At 39.6% G+C, this 17699-nt stretch overlaps 1 protein-coding gene and 1 non-coding gene across 2 annotated transcripts; both read left to right on the forward strand.

Annotated features, from left to right (window-relative positions):
* Nucleotides 1-593: 593 nt before the first annotated feature.
* Nucleotides 594-5457, forward strand: LOC106921044 (Golgi reassembly-stacking protein 2-like). Its single transcript, XM_014992473.2, has 9 exons — nt 594-990; nt 1423-1503; nt 2210-2413; nt 2546-2632; nt 2723-2853; nt 3599-3737; nt 3816-3927; nt 4188-4310; nt 4621-5457. Exons 1-9 carry the CDS (start codon nt 925-927, stop codon nt 4875-4877), a joined length of 1200 nt encoding a protein of 399 aa, XP_014847959.1. The 5' UTR covers nt 594-924; the 3' UTR covers nt 4878-5457.
* An 11407-nt stretch (nt 5458-16864) lies between these two features.
* On the forward strand, nt 16865-16937 carry trnav-uac (transfer RNA valine (anticodon UAC)). The gene has a single exon. It is a non-coding gene; the product is annotated as a tRNA-Val (tRNA).
* Nucleotides 16938-17699: the final 762 nt, after the last annotated feature.

The following is a 17699-nucleotide window of genomic DNA, read 5'->3' on the forward strand; positions in this document are numbered from 1 at the left end:
TTCTTTTTATCATGTTCTGGTATGCTGGGAAAAGGCCAGATGAAGTCACATGACGCCATCCAGTCACATTACAAGAAATTCTGGTAAACTCTCTGTGAGACAGGTGAGTCAAACAAAAAAAAGGTCCAACAAGATAAGAGTCTGCTTTAGCAGGAGCTAAAGTAATGAAAATGTTCTCCAGATTGTAAAGTCAACAAAATTTAACACCACAACATGTATATATATATATATATATATATATATATATATATATATATATATATATATATATATATATATATATATATATATATATATATATATATATATATATATACATACATACACACACACACACACACACACACACACACACACACACATATAAGGCTAATCAAGTACAGATGTTCCCCTGACTTATTATTATTAGTATTATTATTATTATTATTATTATTATTATTATTATTATTATTATTAACAGTAATAATAATAATAATAATAATAATAATAATAATAATAATAATAATAATAATAATAATAATACATTTTTTTATTTTTTTATTTTTACGGGAAGAATAATAAACAACATGTAATTTTAAAACGTAGTTTTAAAATTACATGCATTCCTTGTATTTTCACCGAAACCATTTTAATGAATGAAACTACTGTTGTCCGTTCCTTAGCAACCTTTCAAGACACGGCTAATCAAGCACAGATGTTTCCCCCTATGTTTGTACACACTGCAGACGAGCACAGACCAGTTCGATTTATCTGCTATCCTTTCTTTTTTAGCTATGCCTGACTCTGTGTTGCACCTGCTGTTAAACTGCCTCTCATGCTAGTGTTAGCTAGCTGTATCCTGGTGTACTATATGCCTTCCTATAATGGTCTCTATCACAACTCTACCTCATTGACAGTTAACACGAACTGTAACCGCTGAAGACAATGGGGCTGCCGCAGAGCTCCCTCCTGTCGGACGGTGGAAGTAACAGTGGCTATCATGTTCACGGAGTACGTTGTTGTAACGTGTAGTGCAAGGTTACATATGTCATTACGGCAAATTTAGTTGCTAATGGGTTTACAGCTCAGTTCTGAATATATATAATTGGATTTAAATTTATGCGGTATTTATGTTAAAAAGCTGAAGATGTGTTTTTTTTTTAAGTTTCCTGTTGGCACCCGCCGCCCAACACTGTCATGATGATGAGGTGGCATTTGGCACCAATCCAAACCTGTTATTTAGCCCTGATATAATTTCAGTTTTTTCTGTGCCAACTTCCGAAAAATGACCTGGCATAAATAATAAACTTAGCCAAGGGGCAAACACCCGAGAAACGCCAGCTATGTGTTTGTTACTTTCAGCAAAGACTTTCTTTTTTCTGACAATATGTAATACCTAAAACAGACACACGAGGGCGACAGATGAGTTGTTTTACCTTTCAGGTTCAAGAAGACTCGCCTGCTATGAAAGCTGGTCTGGAGCCTTTCTTTGACTTCATTCTCTCCATAGGGAACACCAGACTTGTGAGTAAATGTCATATTAACAGAAACATTCTACAAAGCCTGGACAATGATAGAATTACATTGGTACTGGATAAAAATGGAAAAGATATTTGAATAATCATAATAATGATTTATTTACTATCCAACTGACTTAAAGTATCCTTCCAACTACCCATACAGTTTATCCACAAACTCCAGTGTGTTTTAATACGTGTGACAGAGAAAGTGTTGCATAATGTGTGATGTGGAAGGAAGATGGTTTTGAAATAAAAGTGGGTGATTGTACACAGCCCCCTGGAGTAATTCATTGTGAAACCACGGTGTTATATAGTTTTGAGTAGCTTCATCTACCAGTCTTGCACATGAATAGACTAAAATTTTTGCCTTGTTCTTTGTAGATAGCTGAAAGTCATTGAAATCAGATTGAGGGCATCAATGAACATCATCCTTAGAGCTAACTTTAAAGCTAAGCTAAACAAATTACACTGTAGCTCTGAATGTTTTTAGTATTATCAAATGTCTGGAACCTCCAACTCAGTCTTAAATATTTTCGTTTCCAGCAGGTTTTCTTTGAGAATTGGCCTGTTTTAGGTCCATCCCTTAATTCACCAGTAACTTCTTAACTTATTGAGGAATGTAACATTCGTGTTACATATAAATTGGGCCCAGTTTTTCTGTAACTTTTGACCTTCAGCAATAACTTAGGTAGTGCCTTTGTTTCCCCCAGAATAAGGAGAGCGACTTGCTGAGAGATCTGCTGAAGGCCAATGTGGAGAAGGCAGTCAGGCTTGAAGTGTACAACTCCAAAACCCAGCGGGTGAGGGAGCTGGAGGTGACACCCAGTAACATGTGGGGCGGTCAGGGGTTGCTGGGCGCCAGCGTTCGCTTCTGCAGCTTTGAAGGAGTCAACGAGAACGTGTGGCATGTGTTGGTAAGTCGGAGCTACTCCTCGTTTTCGAGATTCATCTTTTCAACTCTGGCTGTCCCGTGAACGTCGCAAAGGCAAAAACATTTTTGCTTAAAACGGTTTGATCCGTTGGATCTCTTTTTTTCCCCATCTCAGGACGTGGAGGAGAACTCCCCTGCAGCACTCGCTGGCCTTATCGCACATGACGACTTTATTGTCGGGGCTGACCAAGTGTTGCAAGATGTAGGTTTTTATCTGTTCTGAAAACATCAGAAAAGCTTTAAAAAATTAAAAAGCTCAAGTTGCACAATTGTTTTCCATGTACCTTTACAGTCTGAAGATTTCTTCTCCTTAATTGAAGCCAACGAGGGGAAGCCTTTGAAGCTGTTAGTTTATAACACGCAGACCGAACAGTGCAGGGAGATTGTAGTGACCCCTAATGGAGCCTGGGGAGGAGAGGGAAGGTTGGTGATTAGCTTTTTGATTGATATAATAAAATTAACCAGATTTGTATCAATTAAGGATGTTTGCTGACCAACAGAACTCTTCTGTATGTCAGATTCATATTTCATTATTCCACTGAAACAAAAACAAGCCTCATTGACATGCATATTTATTGAACATAAATGTATAAGTATGTAAAAAAGGCAGTAGCATAATCTCGGTAATCTTAGCCTAAGAAAACCTTAGCGAGGAAACAAATTCAAGATATGTCATGTTTTGCGTCATAAACTGATACATTTATCCATTATAGGTCCGTTACCCTCTTCACATTAGAAAAAGGTGATAAAATATGGGCGCCGTGCATGTTGAAATTCATAGCTTTCAGCAGCTCCAAACCTTGCAGCTAAACATCCATCTGTGATCCAAAGCCCAAGTTGCGAATGCGATCAAGCAGCAACATTGACGGTAAACATTTTTGAGCGGCTCTGCTGGAGTCCAGATCTAAATTTGGTCAGTTAAAAATGAGTTACATTACAGACCAGAGAGGCACCAAGAAATCTTTCTCAGCCCAAGGAGAGAAAAAAAAAAAAAAAAGGTTTTTCATTGCTGTTTGCTCCTAGTTCTTATCTCTTACAGTAAGGATAAATAGTTTTGTTAATGTAAAACGTAACCTAAATATACATTTTTAAAAGATGTGAATATATTATGGCTGGGGTTTCTTACGTATGTATGACTCGTCTTTCCATTTTTTAAAATGTATTTCAGCTTGGGCTGTGGGATTGGCTACGGCTATCTGCACAGAATCCCGTCTCACCCAGTTCACCCAAATGTCCAGAACAGAAATGCTCCGCAACCAGCAGATACAAGCAGCAGAGAAGTGGAGACTTCATCTGGTCAGACTGAGGTACAGGTTGTTCTTACCTGTTATAGCTTCGTTTTCCATTTGATGTGACTTTTCACGCCTGCGTTTCTGTCTCCTCAGGTGCATCTATTGAGTGAAAATAGCCCAACTAATGAAGCAGGTTTACCTGAAACTGAAGGAGTTATGCTTGATTTGAGCAAAATCTCACTTCCGCAAGAGTCTGCAGACATTGGTAGCTACCTTCCCTAGAAAAAGTATTCAAATCTGTAAAAACAAATTTCCTAGAGATAAACTGATGGGACAGTCTGGGCCAATATTGATATCCGACTGCTGTTGTGGCCGATAGCTTATGTGTGTCAATATTACATATCTACATATCCACTTTCTACACTGCAAAAGTGACTATATTGCATTTCTGCTTTGAGTTAAACTGCTTTGAGTTTTCTGAACTTTCACACCAAATGATTTGCTTTTGCATCGCGCTGCTTTCAGATGCCTCCATCTCTCCTGGAGCCACAATCTCATATTTATCCGAAGCCGTTTCCACCAACGACGAAGGTCACAGCTCAGTGGTCGCTAATTATGGAGATGACGCGCATGACCAATGTAGCTTTGGTAAGCATTTCACTTGCAATTACATTGTGCCACTAGATGGAACAATTACATGTTTATTATGCAGTCTTGGTTGAAAAAACTCAGCTTAAGCAGCTTCCAGCTCTCAAGTCATTAAATCTTTCGATATAGGTGCATTATTTTCTATTTTTTGCACAGAAAATAAACGTAACATTTACATTAAGTGTAAGGAATCCCGATATTAATACTTATGCTTAGTCTTTCTCAACAACAGACGGACGAAAATTTAAGTTTTCCTTGATGTACTAAACTTTTTCAACAGTTTGACTACATACATGATTATCCTTTCTAGATGACTCCATGTTTGACCAAAAGCTTTTATCTCAAGAGAGGGAGGAAAAAGATGAAGGCACTCATCAAGCACTGCAAGACAGTGCTGCAAATCTTAGCGGCAGTCCCAGAGAGGATGCAGAGGATGCTGCTGCCCTCAACGACACCACAGAGAGTGTGGGGATCATCCCAGAGATGCAGAATCCTGACCCGGAGGCTTTCAGCTCAGGCCATCGCTTAGAGCAGGAGATGACTGAGCCTGATGCATCAGGCAGTTAAATAGCTGCAGTAGCAAAGACAACGGTGCAGAAAGGGGATTAAGAGCACACGGTGATGGAAAAATGCTACTTTTTTTATTTTTTATTTTTATTTTAAACTCTTATCACTGGACCTGTTTTTAAGTTGAAAAGCCTTTTATTTCTACCAGTGCCACTGTTGCATGCTGCATTGCACATAAAAAAAAAAGATTGTATCGACTGTTAAGAATTGCAGAGACGGTAAAACATCATGAATGTACTTAACTTTGTTTTAAGATTTCACTAAATGAAGCCTTAGTTGAGTTGTTGCAAAAAAAAAAAAAAAAAAGAAGGCCAGGATTTTTATTTTTGGCATTGTGGAATGCGTGTTTTATTTTTTCATTAGGGAGGAGCAAGAGTGAAAATTTTTTTATTTTTTTATTCTCAGGCATTTACTGTTTGATACTTTCTGCCTTTAAGTGCTTACATCAAAGTTTTGATTGGTGTAAATGAGTGGAACGTGGAATGCTGCTCCTGTTTTTCTTGAGGTTTCTATGTCAAATTATGTTTCAAGCTTTATTTATATTAAAAATAAATGGAAGTGGTTGCATTATTTTACAGAAGGTTCTTTTTTTTTCCAGTTAGAACTAATGATTCATGCAAAAACATAAGATTGAAAGAAGTTAGCAAGCAAGCACTGCAACGCAGTGCACTGCAACGCATGGCCAAAAGAACTAAAAACTATTTTCTGTTCGTTAGCTGAAGTTAGCAGGATGTCACTGGACACATTTCTTTGTAAAATTCTGACATAATTTAAAACTTCAGGCTGTACTTTCCTGAAGTTTGATTTTTTATTTTTTTTTTCCAGAATTATTGAAGTGCTTTAATGAAACATTCATTGAATTTAGTTGGTACTATCAGACACATTTTATGAACCGCAAAACATTTATGGAACTTTCATGGAAGTCACCAACTACTTCCATCAAACGCTCCAGATACTTTGGTGGAACTTTCCTAAAACTTTCATGAAGGCTCCAGGAAAGTGCCTAGTAAATTCCATGGAAATTCCAGGAAGAACCTGGTAAATATTATGAATCTTCCTGAAATGTTTTACAAAGTAGTTTCTAAATTCCTAGAAAGTAGAGGCAGGATTAGGAAACGTCTCACTACTATGTTCAGTAGCATATTTGCATGGACAAAATAATAATGATGCAGTAAAATTTGAACATTAGCTGATGCTTTTTTTTGTTACATGGGGAATCAGGTAAGTGACGCATCATTCCACTTTCACAGTCTGCAGTGTCATCTTTGTTGTTTGCAATGTTTTGAGGAATCCCTTTCCAGGTCAGGATGTGGAATTAGAATCATAATTTTGATTATGTCAGCATCTGCTTTGTTTATAGCCAAAAAAAAAAAACTGATGTAGAGTTATTGCGTTCAAGTTGATCCTATCTGCCAGACTTCTTGCATCTTCAAGGACTCGGCAGAAGCGGTCTGCTTTGTGATGCAGAAATAAAGCTAAAAGCATGAGCTGAAAACAAAGAGGTGGATTTTTAAAAATTTTTTTTATTATTTTCTTCCTTCAAACTTTAGTTATAATTTTCACGATTCAGGTTTTGAACAGAGGCTTGAACAGAGGTGAGATCATGCTTCCTGACAGCAGGGGTCAGCAAACGCCTCCCGATGGATGCCGTTTCCCTCCACTGCAGCTTGAAAAAAATAATGACATATCAAGACTCACGTTTTCCATGTCATGAATGGAGTGGCGCTTTGAATGTTTTGTTCAGATATAGATTAGCTCTGCAGAACAAAGGAATCTGTTTGTTAAATTAAGTGTCCGGATACAAAATTTGTACATTTGAAAGCTGAAGATTATATTATTTTCTCTGGGAGATCTCAAAAACAACAAACAAAACCACAAATCTGTGCAGAAGTCTGCAACCACACAGCACTGTCTTTGCATAAAACCCAACCAGTATGTAACCTTCAAATCAATAACGTCCCTTTAAAACTTTTTCAAAGTCTCAACAAATAGAACCCAATTTTGGCTGCACGAGCTGAAAAATCATCAAGTTGAGAAGCTCCACTAAAGCAGAGGTGGGAGGGGGGGATGTACCTCAATTATTTACCAAGGAGCTCCTCAGTTGAGAGGGAGCAAGAGGGGGATGGATCATCCATGGTAAGGAAAGCCTGAAGATGGATTTATCTCTCTCCTCCAGTGATGGAGCGGCATTCTCAGGGAGACAAACGTGAGTCTTCCGGATCTATAAAAAAAAAAGATTACAGTTCTTGTGTGAAGAACTGCCTTTCGATCTGTCTGAAGACTCAACTTCAGCGTTGAGATGTTTGAAGAGGAACTCCTTAAAACGTACCAAATCAACCAGTTTTCAGTCCAGAGTTCAGCCGTGTTTTCATACACCTGCGTTGGATTCGACAACTGTAATAACAGCTTTGTCTGAAACAGCTGTTCAAAGCGAAAAGCCAGCAGCAGCATCTGTGTGCCAGGAGAAGCGGGGGAGGAGGGAACTACAAAAAAAAAAAGGAGGCCACAACTGGAGGAGCATGTCTTCCCTTCATTTGCTCTCCTTTTTTTTTTTTTCTTTTTTTTTCCTGAGACCGTTTCAGTCAGAGGACAGTGTGACGCAGCTGAACCCACACGTCAGCTTGGTTTTATCTCAGCCCTCTGAGAGGCTCGGCTCACAGGCACCAACGTTCAGCCTCGCGCTGCTGCAGCATGACAAATCGTGAAACGGAATATCTACAGGGGGGCGAACAGAGTTGGGGGGAGGGCTGCAACACGGGGAAAAAAATGCAGCTGAAGTCCTTCATCCAGCAGCTCGATTAACATTCGGTGTTACTTAAATCTCTATTGGCACGTTTGAATGTTTGCCTAGCAATTTGTGTGTATGCGGTTTACAAACCTGACAAAACTGTTAAAAAAAATCGTGTTTTCGTCCATATGCGAGGGAACAAACCCCACCAGACTTCCAGACTTCTTTTGTCTGTTTCTACCACCTCCCTACCCTCATCACAGACACTCTGACATGATGGAAGCCGTATTTGGAAGTGCTGAGAGTTACATTTACGTACAAGATTCACACATTATGCACAGCAAAGGGAATGATCTGAGTAAGTGCTCGTCCGTGTCAGACCACCAATGTACAGGCCATAATTAGATTCATTCATGCACAAGGTCTGTTCCTGCGAGGGGTCCTGAATTCATCCGGAGGTTGTTTTGCATGTCTTGCAGTTGATTCTGAAGGACAGCGCTTTTGCTTCGTATTGTGGATTAGCTTTGGATTCACTCCCGTCGAACACCAGCTCTCCTCAGACTTACCCTTTGGTGACAACTTCACATATTCCCAAAGCATTTGGAATATGGATGCGTTTTTGAGAAAGGGACCGGCTGCTGAGACTTCATTTTCTGAGCTACAAGGACGCTGAAAACGGCTTATCAAAAGTACAACATGTGGGTGATTTGTAAGGTCTCACACCAGTGACTGAGAGTATTTGGAGTTTTTGAGAACGACGACAGACTTCGCAGAATGTTCAACATAGCTTCTGTGCCCTCCGTTGTTGCTTTGTGTCTGTATGTTCAGCTCAAGATGCTGACTGTAGGATCACCCAGTTATGTATTATGAATTAATTGATTAATTTTGATTAATTAATTAATGACTTGAGAATATCTTTTTTTGTGAAACAGGTAAGTCTGACAAGAACACAGCGACATGGGAGAGATCCTGAAAGCGACACGTCTTTTTGCAAGGGACTGCAGTTTGATTGCATATAATTTGCATGGACAGATAGTGTACCTTATGTCCAGTAGTTAGTGTAAATAAGATTAAATGAAACCCCAATAACACCCTCAAACAATCGCAAAAACCATTGACAGCAACAATGCCAAATCACGTGTCATAAAACGGCAAAGAATTCTGACATTTCTCTCTTTACAGCTATGTAAATTGTCCAATTTACAATATTTTCCTCCGGCGAACACAGCAAGAGACAAATCAGATAGCCGCTGTCAGTGTGAATGTTCAGTAGAGCGCCCTGCTTTACTGATTGCCATTCAGCTGGGGTGAGGAGCCAGCCCCACAAGACAGCAGACAGTGTTCTGCTGTCAGGATGTCCCTGCTGATGTCAAGTCCAGGCCCATCTGCTGCTGCGGCTGCCTGTCAACCTGCAGAAACAACCTCCATCGTACGCGTCATCTCTCGCTGCCGCTCTATGGGGCTTGCTTCAGTTCAGATCAGTCCAAAATCCTGGCAGTCGGAAACTGATTCATTTTTAAATCATCTTCAGGCTTTGTTTCTCTACTTTGCACCAAAGACGGCTAACGCGTCAACGTCACAGCAGAATTTAGATGATTTTTGAAACCAAAATCAGGAAAACTTACTCGAATGCAATTAAATCTCAATCTGTTCCGGTCTAGTAAAGTCCAAACTTTTTTCTTTTTTTTTTCTTTTCATTTTTCCCCACCGAAGTAGTCTGAGTGTTGAGGAAAAAAATGTTATGTTTTGGCTAGAAGAAGCAGCAAATGCTCATCCTCCCACGGTGAACGCGAGTAGATGGAGAAGCACGACTCGGCGTCCTTTCTGCTGTTTGTGACATAGTTGGTGTGACATGCCCACTACTACCCAGTTTGGGTTTGGACCCTGTAGGGGGCGCTGTCTCTGAGCGTTATCTTTGTTTGACGGTTAACCACAACCCTTAAAGGAAAGGCATGCTTGGTCGTGGCTTTCTTCAGTCAAAATATACACAGAAGGTACATGCATGAGTGAGATACAGCATGGCTTTCTCTGACGGACAGCTTGCCTAATGCAAACTGTTCTCTCTGGAAAATGAAATACATCAGTTTTTGTTTGTTTGGGGGTTTTTTTCCACAATGAACACCTTTTCCTGTCAAATTGCTTTTATGCAGATGCCGTTCAGAGGCAGTTGGTGCCCCATCACCTCCCAAAGCCACTTCAACAAACACAGTCCACCACTGAAGCTGTATGCTTAGTGAACAGCCAGGACAGGAGATGAGGCTTGTTCTGTCTGAAAGGATGAGGTTTGTTCTGTTACGTCAAAGATTTGGCCATGTGATTTATTTATGAACTCTGCGTCGCAGCATAGAGTATGTGGGTGGGTGCAAAGTAAGGCAATTGCTCCGAGGGATGAACCTAAAAACAAAGAGAATGGTTTGGCAATGTGATCATCCTCAGCGCATAGAAAATGCCACGAAAAATGTCTCAAAAATAAATATTTCATCTTTTATTGACTTCAAAGGCCAAATTTAAAGTCCGACAGAGACATTTTGTGCTAGCTAGATTTTACAAGCTTCATATTCCAGGGAGGGGCTGTAAGACGTTGACAAAGTTCTGCCTTCAAGTCAAATAAATCGACTTCGATTCTGCGTAAAAACCTATGGATGATGTCGTTGTGGCACAGCCCACATCTGAAACATTTACTCCCGTACCAACCTCTGCTCTGGAAACAACCTGCCATTTGTTTTGTGCTGACATAAAGATCCCTCTGCATCTGTGTGATTGATCGCCTGCTTACAGAAAACGGCTCCAGCATTTTGCTTCCAGCTGCAGCTCTGGTTCTGCTCTGTGTTCAAAAACAGACGACAGCTTGATTCTGACAACGTGGGCACCACACAGCTTCTTACCGCGTCGGTAAATCACCGATCAACGTCATAAGAGCAGAGCGAACGTGTGTGTGTGTGTGTGTGTGTGTGTAAGTGTGTTCTGTCCCTGCAGGTTATATCCATCGCAGCATGATGGTAGGGGTGGGAGTGGGGGGGGGTGAAGAACATCGGCTTTTCGGGAGCATGTTTAATGAAAGGGCGATTAAGAGGACGCGGGGGCGCATTCGGATAAATAAAATGCAGAATTATGCTATGGTGTTATCAGAGGTGTGCAGATGGAAGAAGAAAAAAAAAAACCTCATCTGCCTCCTCTGTTGAAAATTGTTTAGATTTAAAGATTAGATTTACAGAGTTGCCGATGTGGCTCAGTGTGCACACAGCTTTAAAAAGAAAAAGGAGCCACTCTACCATGGGGAGTGTAATCGGGTTGATGCAGGATGGGAATTTGGGTGAAAACAACCAGATTGCACATAAGAGAGACTCTTAAAAAAATCATGGCCAAAATCAGTGCAGCTCTGTGGAAAACTGTTAGACCAAAGCAACACTGACATCCTGCTTAGCATAGACTTTTCTTGTGATTATCATATTGTTTTGGAGTAGTGTGCATTGTTTGTTTGTTTGTTACATTTTGTTCCTCCTATACTTGAGAGAAGCAGACATTTGGAACATTGATCAAACCAATGCTGGAGGACGTTTCAGACTAGCCATTTAAAATAGCAACTCACTATCAAAAGCTTCTGCTGCTTCCCTACATCATGATGCTGCCACTACCACTTGTCCCTGCTCCAGCGTTCTTTGTTCGGTGTTCATTTTCCTCCACATTTAGGATTTTACATCGTCATCCTTTGCTGTGCCCCCTGCACGGTTTCTGTCTTCTCCATTACAGGTCTGTTAGTTCAGGTGGACAGCAAAGTCGTTGTGCTGTTTTGGCATACTCTTTCCATTTCCATGGTTTCTTGTGTTGAGCAGCTCCTTGTAAAATTTGTCCATGGTCTTCACGTGGCTGTTTGTTTGCTAAATGTTCTCTAAGAGACCTTTGAAGCCTTCACGGGTCGTTAAATTACACACATGCAGACATCGTTTGCTGAGCAAAGCTTTGAAAGGCATTTGGCGGCTGGATTCTATTTAAAGGGTATCAAAGCAAAGTGGGGTAGATATCTATGCTCAAATATCTACTAAACATTTCAAAAACCAAGCATCAGATTCCTTTCATGTCAGGACTGCATGCTTCTCTGTGTTGATCTAACACTTACAATCCCCCCCCCCCACCTGAATCCATTGGAGTGTGTGACTGCAATGCAAAAAGGTCCCAGGCACTGCAGTAAACCTCTCTGTTGATCTGGCAGGCCTGAGTCATCCTGTTGGTCGTGCAATGTGACAAAGTGGTGGAAACGGGTAAGTGCTGCTTTTGCTATTTGCACTTTGACTCAAGTTCATGCTTGAAAGTCCCAGAGTGAGATAAGTACTTTTTTTTTGTTTCCTACGAGCAGCGAAGACTCTCAAATTATTTTCCAGTCTATTGCAACTGAAAGTTAAAAGGACTTACAGTCAAATCTGAAATATAAATATTTAATTAAATTTGGCATCTAAGGTGATAAGAAAAATTCAATATATTAAGGACCGATAAATGCTTAAAATTAAATACAAACTGATGTAATCAATTCAAATCCATGCCAGTCTGAGTCTGAAGGGCTGTCACACAGCTAGCTACTGCTAAGTTGCTTTATGAATAGGTGTGAATATAGTTTATGTTTCTCCTAACAAAGCCGGCCAAGCTCTCTATGTTGGTCTCAGGACGAAACAAACACACAAAGTGACAACTGTGTTTACCTGGCGACCCGCAAACAGAGTCTGACAGGTGGGTTTGCCTTCCTGCCTAAACCCGTGTCTCCACTTACAGTGATAGACGGGGATCAGGTGAGTCAGAGAGAGCCGGACCGTCTCTTGTCTGGTACTGAGTCATGAGCAGATGACCCACTGTCAAAAAAAAAAAAAAAAAAACAGGATTCGAAGAGGAACATTGAGCATCTGCCTGCATCTCAATGTGTGCGTGTTTGAATTTCTGTGTGGGTAGGTGTGCGTTTTTTTTTCTTTCTCTCTCTCTCTTTCTCTCTCTCTCTCTCCCTCTTTTTTTTTTAAGGCGCTGATGGCAACTTTCCACTGTGATCATCCAGTGTCGTCTGACTGCACAGCTGCGACTTTTTGCAGCTCTTCATCTCTGTTTGCAGATACACGAGTCACACAGACGTGACGAAGGGACTCAAAGGAGCGCCTCACTGATTCAAGCTGCATCCCTCTTGGAGACCTAATGTTCCCTTCATGTTCCATATGGAGAGCTTTGGTAGCAGCAGCAGTAAAGAGGTTAACTAATTCCTCTGCTTTATGTTAATCCTTCCCTGTCATCTAAATTAGCTTTCAAGTATTCAGGGGGGAGATGAGAACATGTGTTGAAATATTAGAAGAGCAGCTTTCCCCAGTATTCCACCTTTACCTTCTTGAAAAACATGGTTCGACACTAAGCTATAATTTATTTCATTGTCTGTGTCCCTATGGCAACTGAAAATTGCCACGCAGGACGTAATTACAGGGTTCTGCTTTGCGTCTAAAAATTCATGAAAAGTTAACCGATTGGGTTTTTTTTTTCTGCACATCACCCCCTGACTCCCTTATTTTCCTTTCTTGAGCCACAGCTTTAGGGACCACAACATTTCCAAACACTGTCAAGAGGAGCAGAGCACCTGTAAGGTGTTTATTTTTAAAAACGTATGATTTGATTTGATCTTTTTGCTGCAGCTGCAGTGTAATTTAGCTTGTTGGGTGGGTGTGAATTTAACATTGTGCTCAGAAGTTAGCCAGCTGCTAGCCGCTGATTGTTGCATTGAGTCACGTCGTGACATTTAAAAGCAACATGCAATTACAGTTAATGATGTGAGAGCAAATATCATGTTTCCAGCCCAGAAATTATAACCGTATGGCATGTGAAGTTTGGTAGCGTTCGAGGTTAAGTGGCTAGAGGCAGGATCATTCACAATGTGTAATAATAATAATTCTTATTATTTTAAAAAGACAGACAGCAGTATTTTTAGTAGTACATGGCACTTGGTGCAAAGCACTGTTTAAACACAGTGTGCCTGTTTAATGTCTGCTTTAGTCCCAACATTCATTAGTTTTAGTCTTTAAAGCATTTTAGGAATCACTTGTTATAACTGAACTACGTGAACAAGTTACACTATTTCAGATCTCTGGATACAATAATCTGATATATGTGATATTTCTATGCAGATCACCTCATCTGTCTTGTAAACTGCACCAGCTGGAGAAGACCAAAGAGAAAAAAATATTTTTTTTTTTTTTTTTTTTTTGTCATTGTAACACAACAGCTGTCTTGGACCTGCAATATTTGTACAAGTTCAAGCTATCTACTGTGCAGAAGAGGAAAATAGAAGGTTCTAAATATAAGGTGTTTCATGTTTCCACATTGGCCTCAAATAGAGATACTACTACATCCTGTTGTCTTGAGGTTGCAATCTACAAAAAAAAAAAAAAAAAAAAAAATAGCTACCTCTTGTTAATTGCTTGCCGACGGTTTTGTCTTCTGTGATAACGTTGCTCTGAGGCTGCTGCCAGGAGCTGTTATCGTCATCTGCTCCTCAGCACAAGCAGGGCAGGCTTTAATCTTGCCTGTTGATTTAATAACACGATGACTGCGATGTAGACAGACCACGTATGCAAACATGAGCAGCGGAGGGAGGGAATCCATAGCTAATAAAAATTTAAACGCAAACAGTTATTTGCATTTTATAACCACTCTATTTCTTGTACGATGGCAGACTTTCCTGTATAATGATAAAAGTCAGCAGAAAACTGAAAACACACCGAAAAGGCAAATCTTGTGACTTTGCAGTCACAAAACCACATAAGAGTGTTGTTGCACAAATGGAACTTTTTTTTTTTTTAATGTTTGATTTTGAAAAGAGCATCCAGAATGCAACCTGAGGAACCTGTAGATAAGCTGCTTAAGCGTTAAGCTTCGATTCTCTGCAGGAAAGCGTATGAGTCAACAGCATTATTTTTTTTTTTTTTTACGGTTTTATGCATTTATTTTTCTGTCCTAAATCCCACAAAGATCTGAGTCAGGGATTAAAAAGGAGATGCAGTGTCTCTAAGCCGAAGCCAGTGTGCTCTTAGATGCACACGCAGCACCTCGCAAAAGAACATCTTTAATTTCTCTCACTTTTATGTATTTCATTCGATTTTTATTTGAACGCAATACAAAACAATACATGCTTGAAAAAATGAAGAGAACACGATACATGGTTTTTGACTGAAGCTATAAAAATGGTCATGTACATACATATTCAGTGCTTCTCATACACATTAACATTTCACATGATTCATAGATATCTATTCATTCCCCTGAAATACAGCTGCTTTTACCACTGAACACACCATTGCCTTAGTGCACATATGTCAAACTCAAGGCCCGCGGGCCACATGTGGCCCCCACCAGCATTTTATAGGCTGATGATTGACTTAAAATTGGTTTTGAGCACGAATTGATTACAAACTACATCTCCCACAATGCATTCCGATTGTTACCAGCCAACATTGCGGCTTCTCGCCACTAGAGAGCAGCAGAGTCACCTCAAGCTGCTGATTGATTTTCCCAGCGAATAAAACTGAGACATAGACAAGCTAACATCAAAACATCCAAGAAAAGAAAAATCAATTTACAAGTAAGACTGTGAATGAAGATGTGTGTGAGTTGGTGTCAGGGCGGCAGGTCGCGCTAGACATTTTTTGTTATCCGTTATCTTGACCGACAACATAAAAAATAAAAAAAAATCGGTCATGTACTATTTTATCCGTGGAATGACAATCATATTAAAATCGGATATTTAGTCGCATTTTTTGCGGTTTAGTTAATATTCACCGTGAATCCAGATCCCATCACAGATTAAGCAGATAAATGGATCTACATTTTTCTCCGTAGAGACAAAAACCACTGACTGAGGCCCCAATAACTTTTAATAAATTAAATTAAGCGACTTCACTTAAATTAGCATCACTTCACCCGCTGGGGTCTGAATGCACTTCCTCCTGGTTCCCATCTGCAGAAAAATCTGCGCTAATTCAGTCAGTTGGATCTGTCTGATCCAAACAGATCAACTGAACTCTGTGAGTGTTTTACCTGTCCGGTGTGCGCTTTTACCAGGATTTTATTTATTTATTTATTTATTTATTTGCGTGGTTTCGCTTCTTTGAAACGGACAGATGTTACGTCTGCAGCTCCTCCAGAGCGCCGCTCTCCTGGGTAACGTGAACCCAGGAGGCTCCATTTGCTAAAACCACTGGATGAGTTACTTCCAGCGGTTTTTAATTCTTCGCGTCCGCAGTGGTTGAGCAGCGGACTGCACATGTTACAGTCTAATTAACTTCTGCGTCGTCATTTATTTCCTCAAGATAAACTACCGACTCCTCAAATGGATTAACACAACCAGGGGCGCAACTACATATTATTCAGGTGGATGCGAAAACATAAATGAACCATTTTTAATTTTGAAGTGTTGATTTTATTTTTGAACCCTTATTTATTGTAAAGTGTTGATTTTATTTTTGAACCCTTATTTATTTTGAAGTGTTGATTTTATTTTTGAACCCTTATTTATTGTAAAGTGTTGATTTTATTTTTGAACCTTTATTTATTGTAAAGTGTTGATTTTATTTTTGAACCCTTATTTATTATGAAGTGTTGATTGTCTGAAAGACCTTAGACATGAATTGCCCCATACTGGGTTTGAACCGACGACCTCAGCATTACCAGCACCGTGCTCTAACCTGCTGAGCTAACTCACCTACCTTACAAACTGTTGAGTTTCCATAGATTTAAGAAGAACTTACATGATTTTACCACAATGAAAATTTGATAAAAGTGCTTATATTCTAATGTTTTTCAAAACATTTGTTGAAAATTTTATTTTCCAGAGATTTTGTATTTTGAAGTGTTGATATTATTTTTGAACCATTTTTACTTTTCAAGTGTTGATTGTATTTCAGAGATATTTTTTATTTCAATGTGTTAAATTTATTTTTGAACCATCTTTTATTTGTAAGTATTGATTTTATTTTTTAGCCATTTTTTTAGCCATTTAACCAAGTCTCTGTAGAACCATTTGTCTCTGCTAATGACATCTTCAATACAATTTGTTGATCCCAGGCTTAGTTTATGGACTGTAATGTGAAATTAGGCACAAGCATAAGTCTGGCAGTTTGTTCACCAAGTTACTGTGCTCTCTGAGAGGATCTGTAAGTATTTGATATTGTTCCATGCCCATCGTTGACGTTAGTCTCTAACAAATGTGGATCATCTACCAGGAACACTGTAGAGAGTATGAGTTTCTGTAGTGTAGTGGTTATCACATTTGCTTTACACGCAAAAGGTCTCTGGTTCAAAACCAGACAGAAACAGATTTTGCATGTTCTATTCATCACAGGTGTTTACTAAAGGTCAACAAGGTTCTGTGGTGTCATGGTCTGTAGTCTGAATCCAGGCATCTGAGTGCAAGCCTCAGTTGAAATTTTCATGTTGCATCTTACATCATCAACTTTGGAACCTCAAACTGAAACAAAGCAGAGAAGTTCAGTTCCTGTAGTGTAGTGGTTATCACATTTGCTTTACATGCAAAAGGTCTCTGGTTCAAAACCAGACAGAAATGTTTTTGTAGGTTATGCATTTTTTGGGGTGCAGTGAGACAACAAGAGCCTTCCTCTTTGGTGATGGTTCTTTGCCAATTGACTTCAATGTAGGCTTCTTTGAAATCGAAGCTACTTTACTTCAATTACCAATTGGCAGTTCTATGGCGTAATGCACGTGTCAAACTCAAGGCCCGCGGGTCACATGTGGCCCCACAGCATTTTATAGGCCGATGATTGACTTAAAATAGGTTTTGAGCACGAATTGACTACAAACTACATTTCAACCAAAGGTTTGTAATGCGCTTCCTAACCAGACGCTCCAAAGCGTCCGGTCCATAACTCTTCAACACGCTGTCAGCTCCCGGTCAGAAAGATGCATTTAGTTCAGAGACCATGAGATGATATTCATAAAGGATTTTTTTAATTAAGTGATTTCAGTTGCCTCTGAGACTAAATCTCTGCGTAAAGTCTATCATGTCTGCCCATGTGACTTGTTTTTATTATTTGTTTGCTTACCTTTAAACACTGATTTAA

This window comes from Poecilia mexicana, unplaced genomic scaffold (genome assembly GCF_051168715.1).
Source record: "Poecilia mexicana isolate PSO_F unplaced genomic scaffold, ASM5116871v1 scaffold_20, whole genome shotgun sequence".
Lineage (NCBI taxonomy): Eukaryota > Metazoa > Chordata > Actinopteri > Cyprinodontiformes > Poeciliidae > Poecilia > Poecilia mexicana.

Excerpts from the sequence above, each read along its gene's own strand:
- LOC106921044 (XM_014992473.2), top strand. The coding sequence starts at position 925 with ATGGGGCTGCCGCAGAGCTCCCTCCTGTCGGACGGTGGAAGTAACAGT. Across the intron at positions 2,414-2,545 it reads AGAACGTGTGGCATGTGTTG|GACGTGGAGGAGAACTCCCC; the intron begins GTAAGTCGGAGC and ends TCCCCATCTCAG. Across the intron at positions 2,633-2,722 it reads CTGACCAAGTGTTGCAAGAT|TCTGAAGATTTCTTCTCCTT; the intron begins GTAGGTTTTTAT and ends GTACCTTTACAG.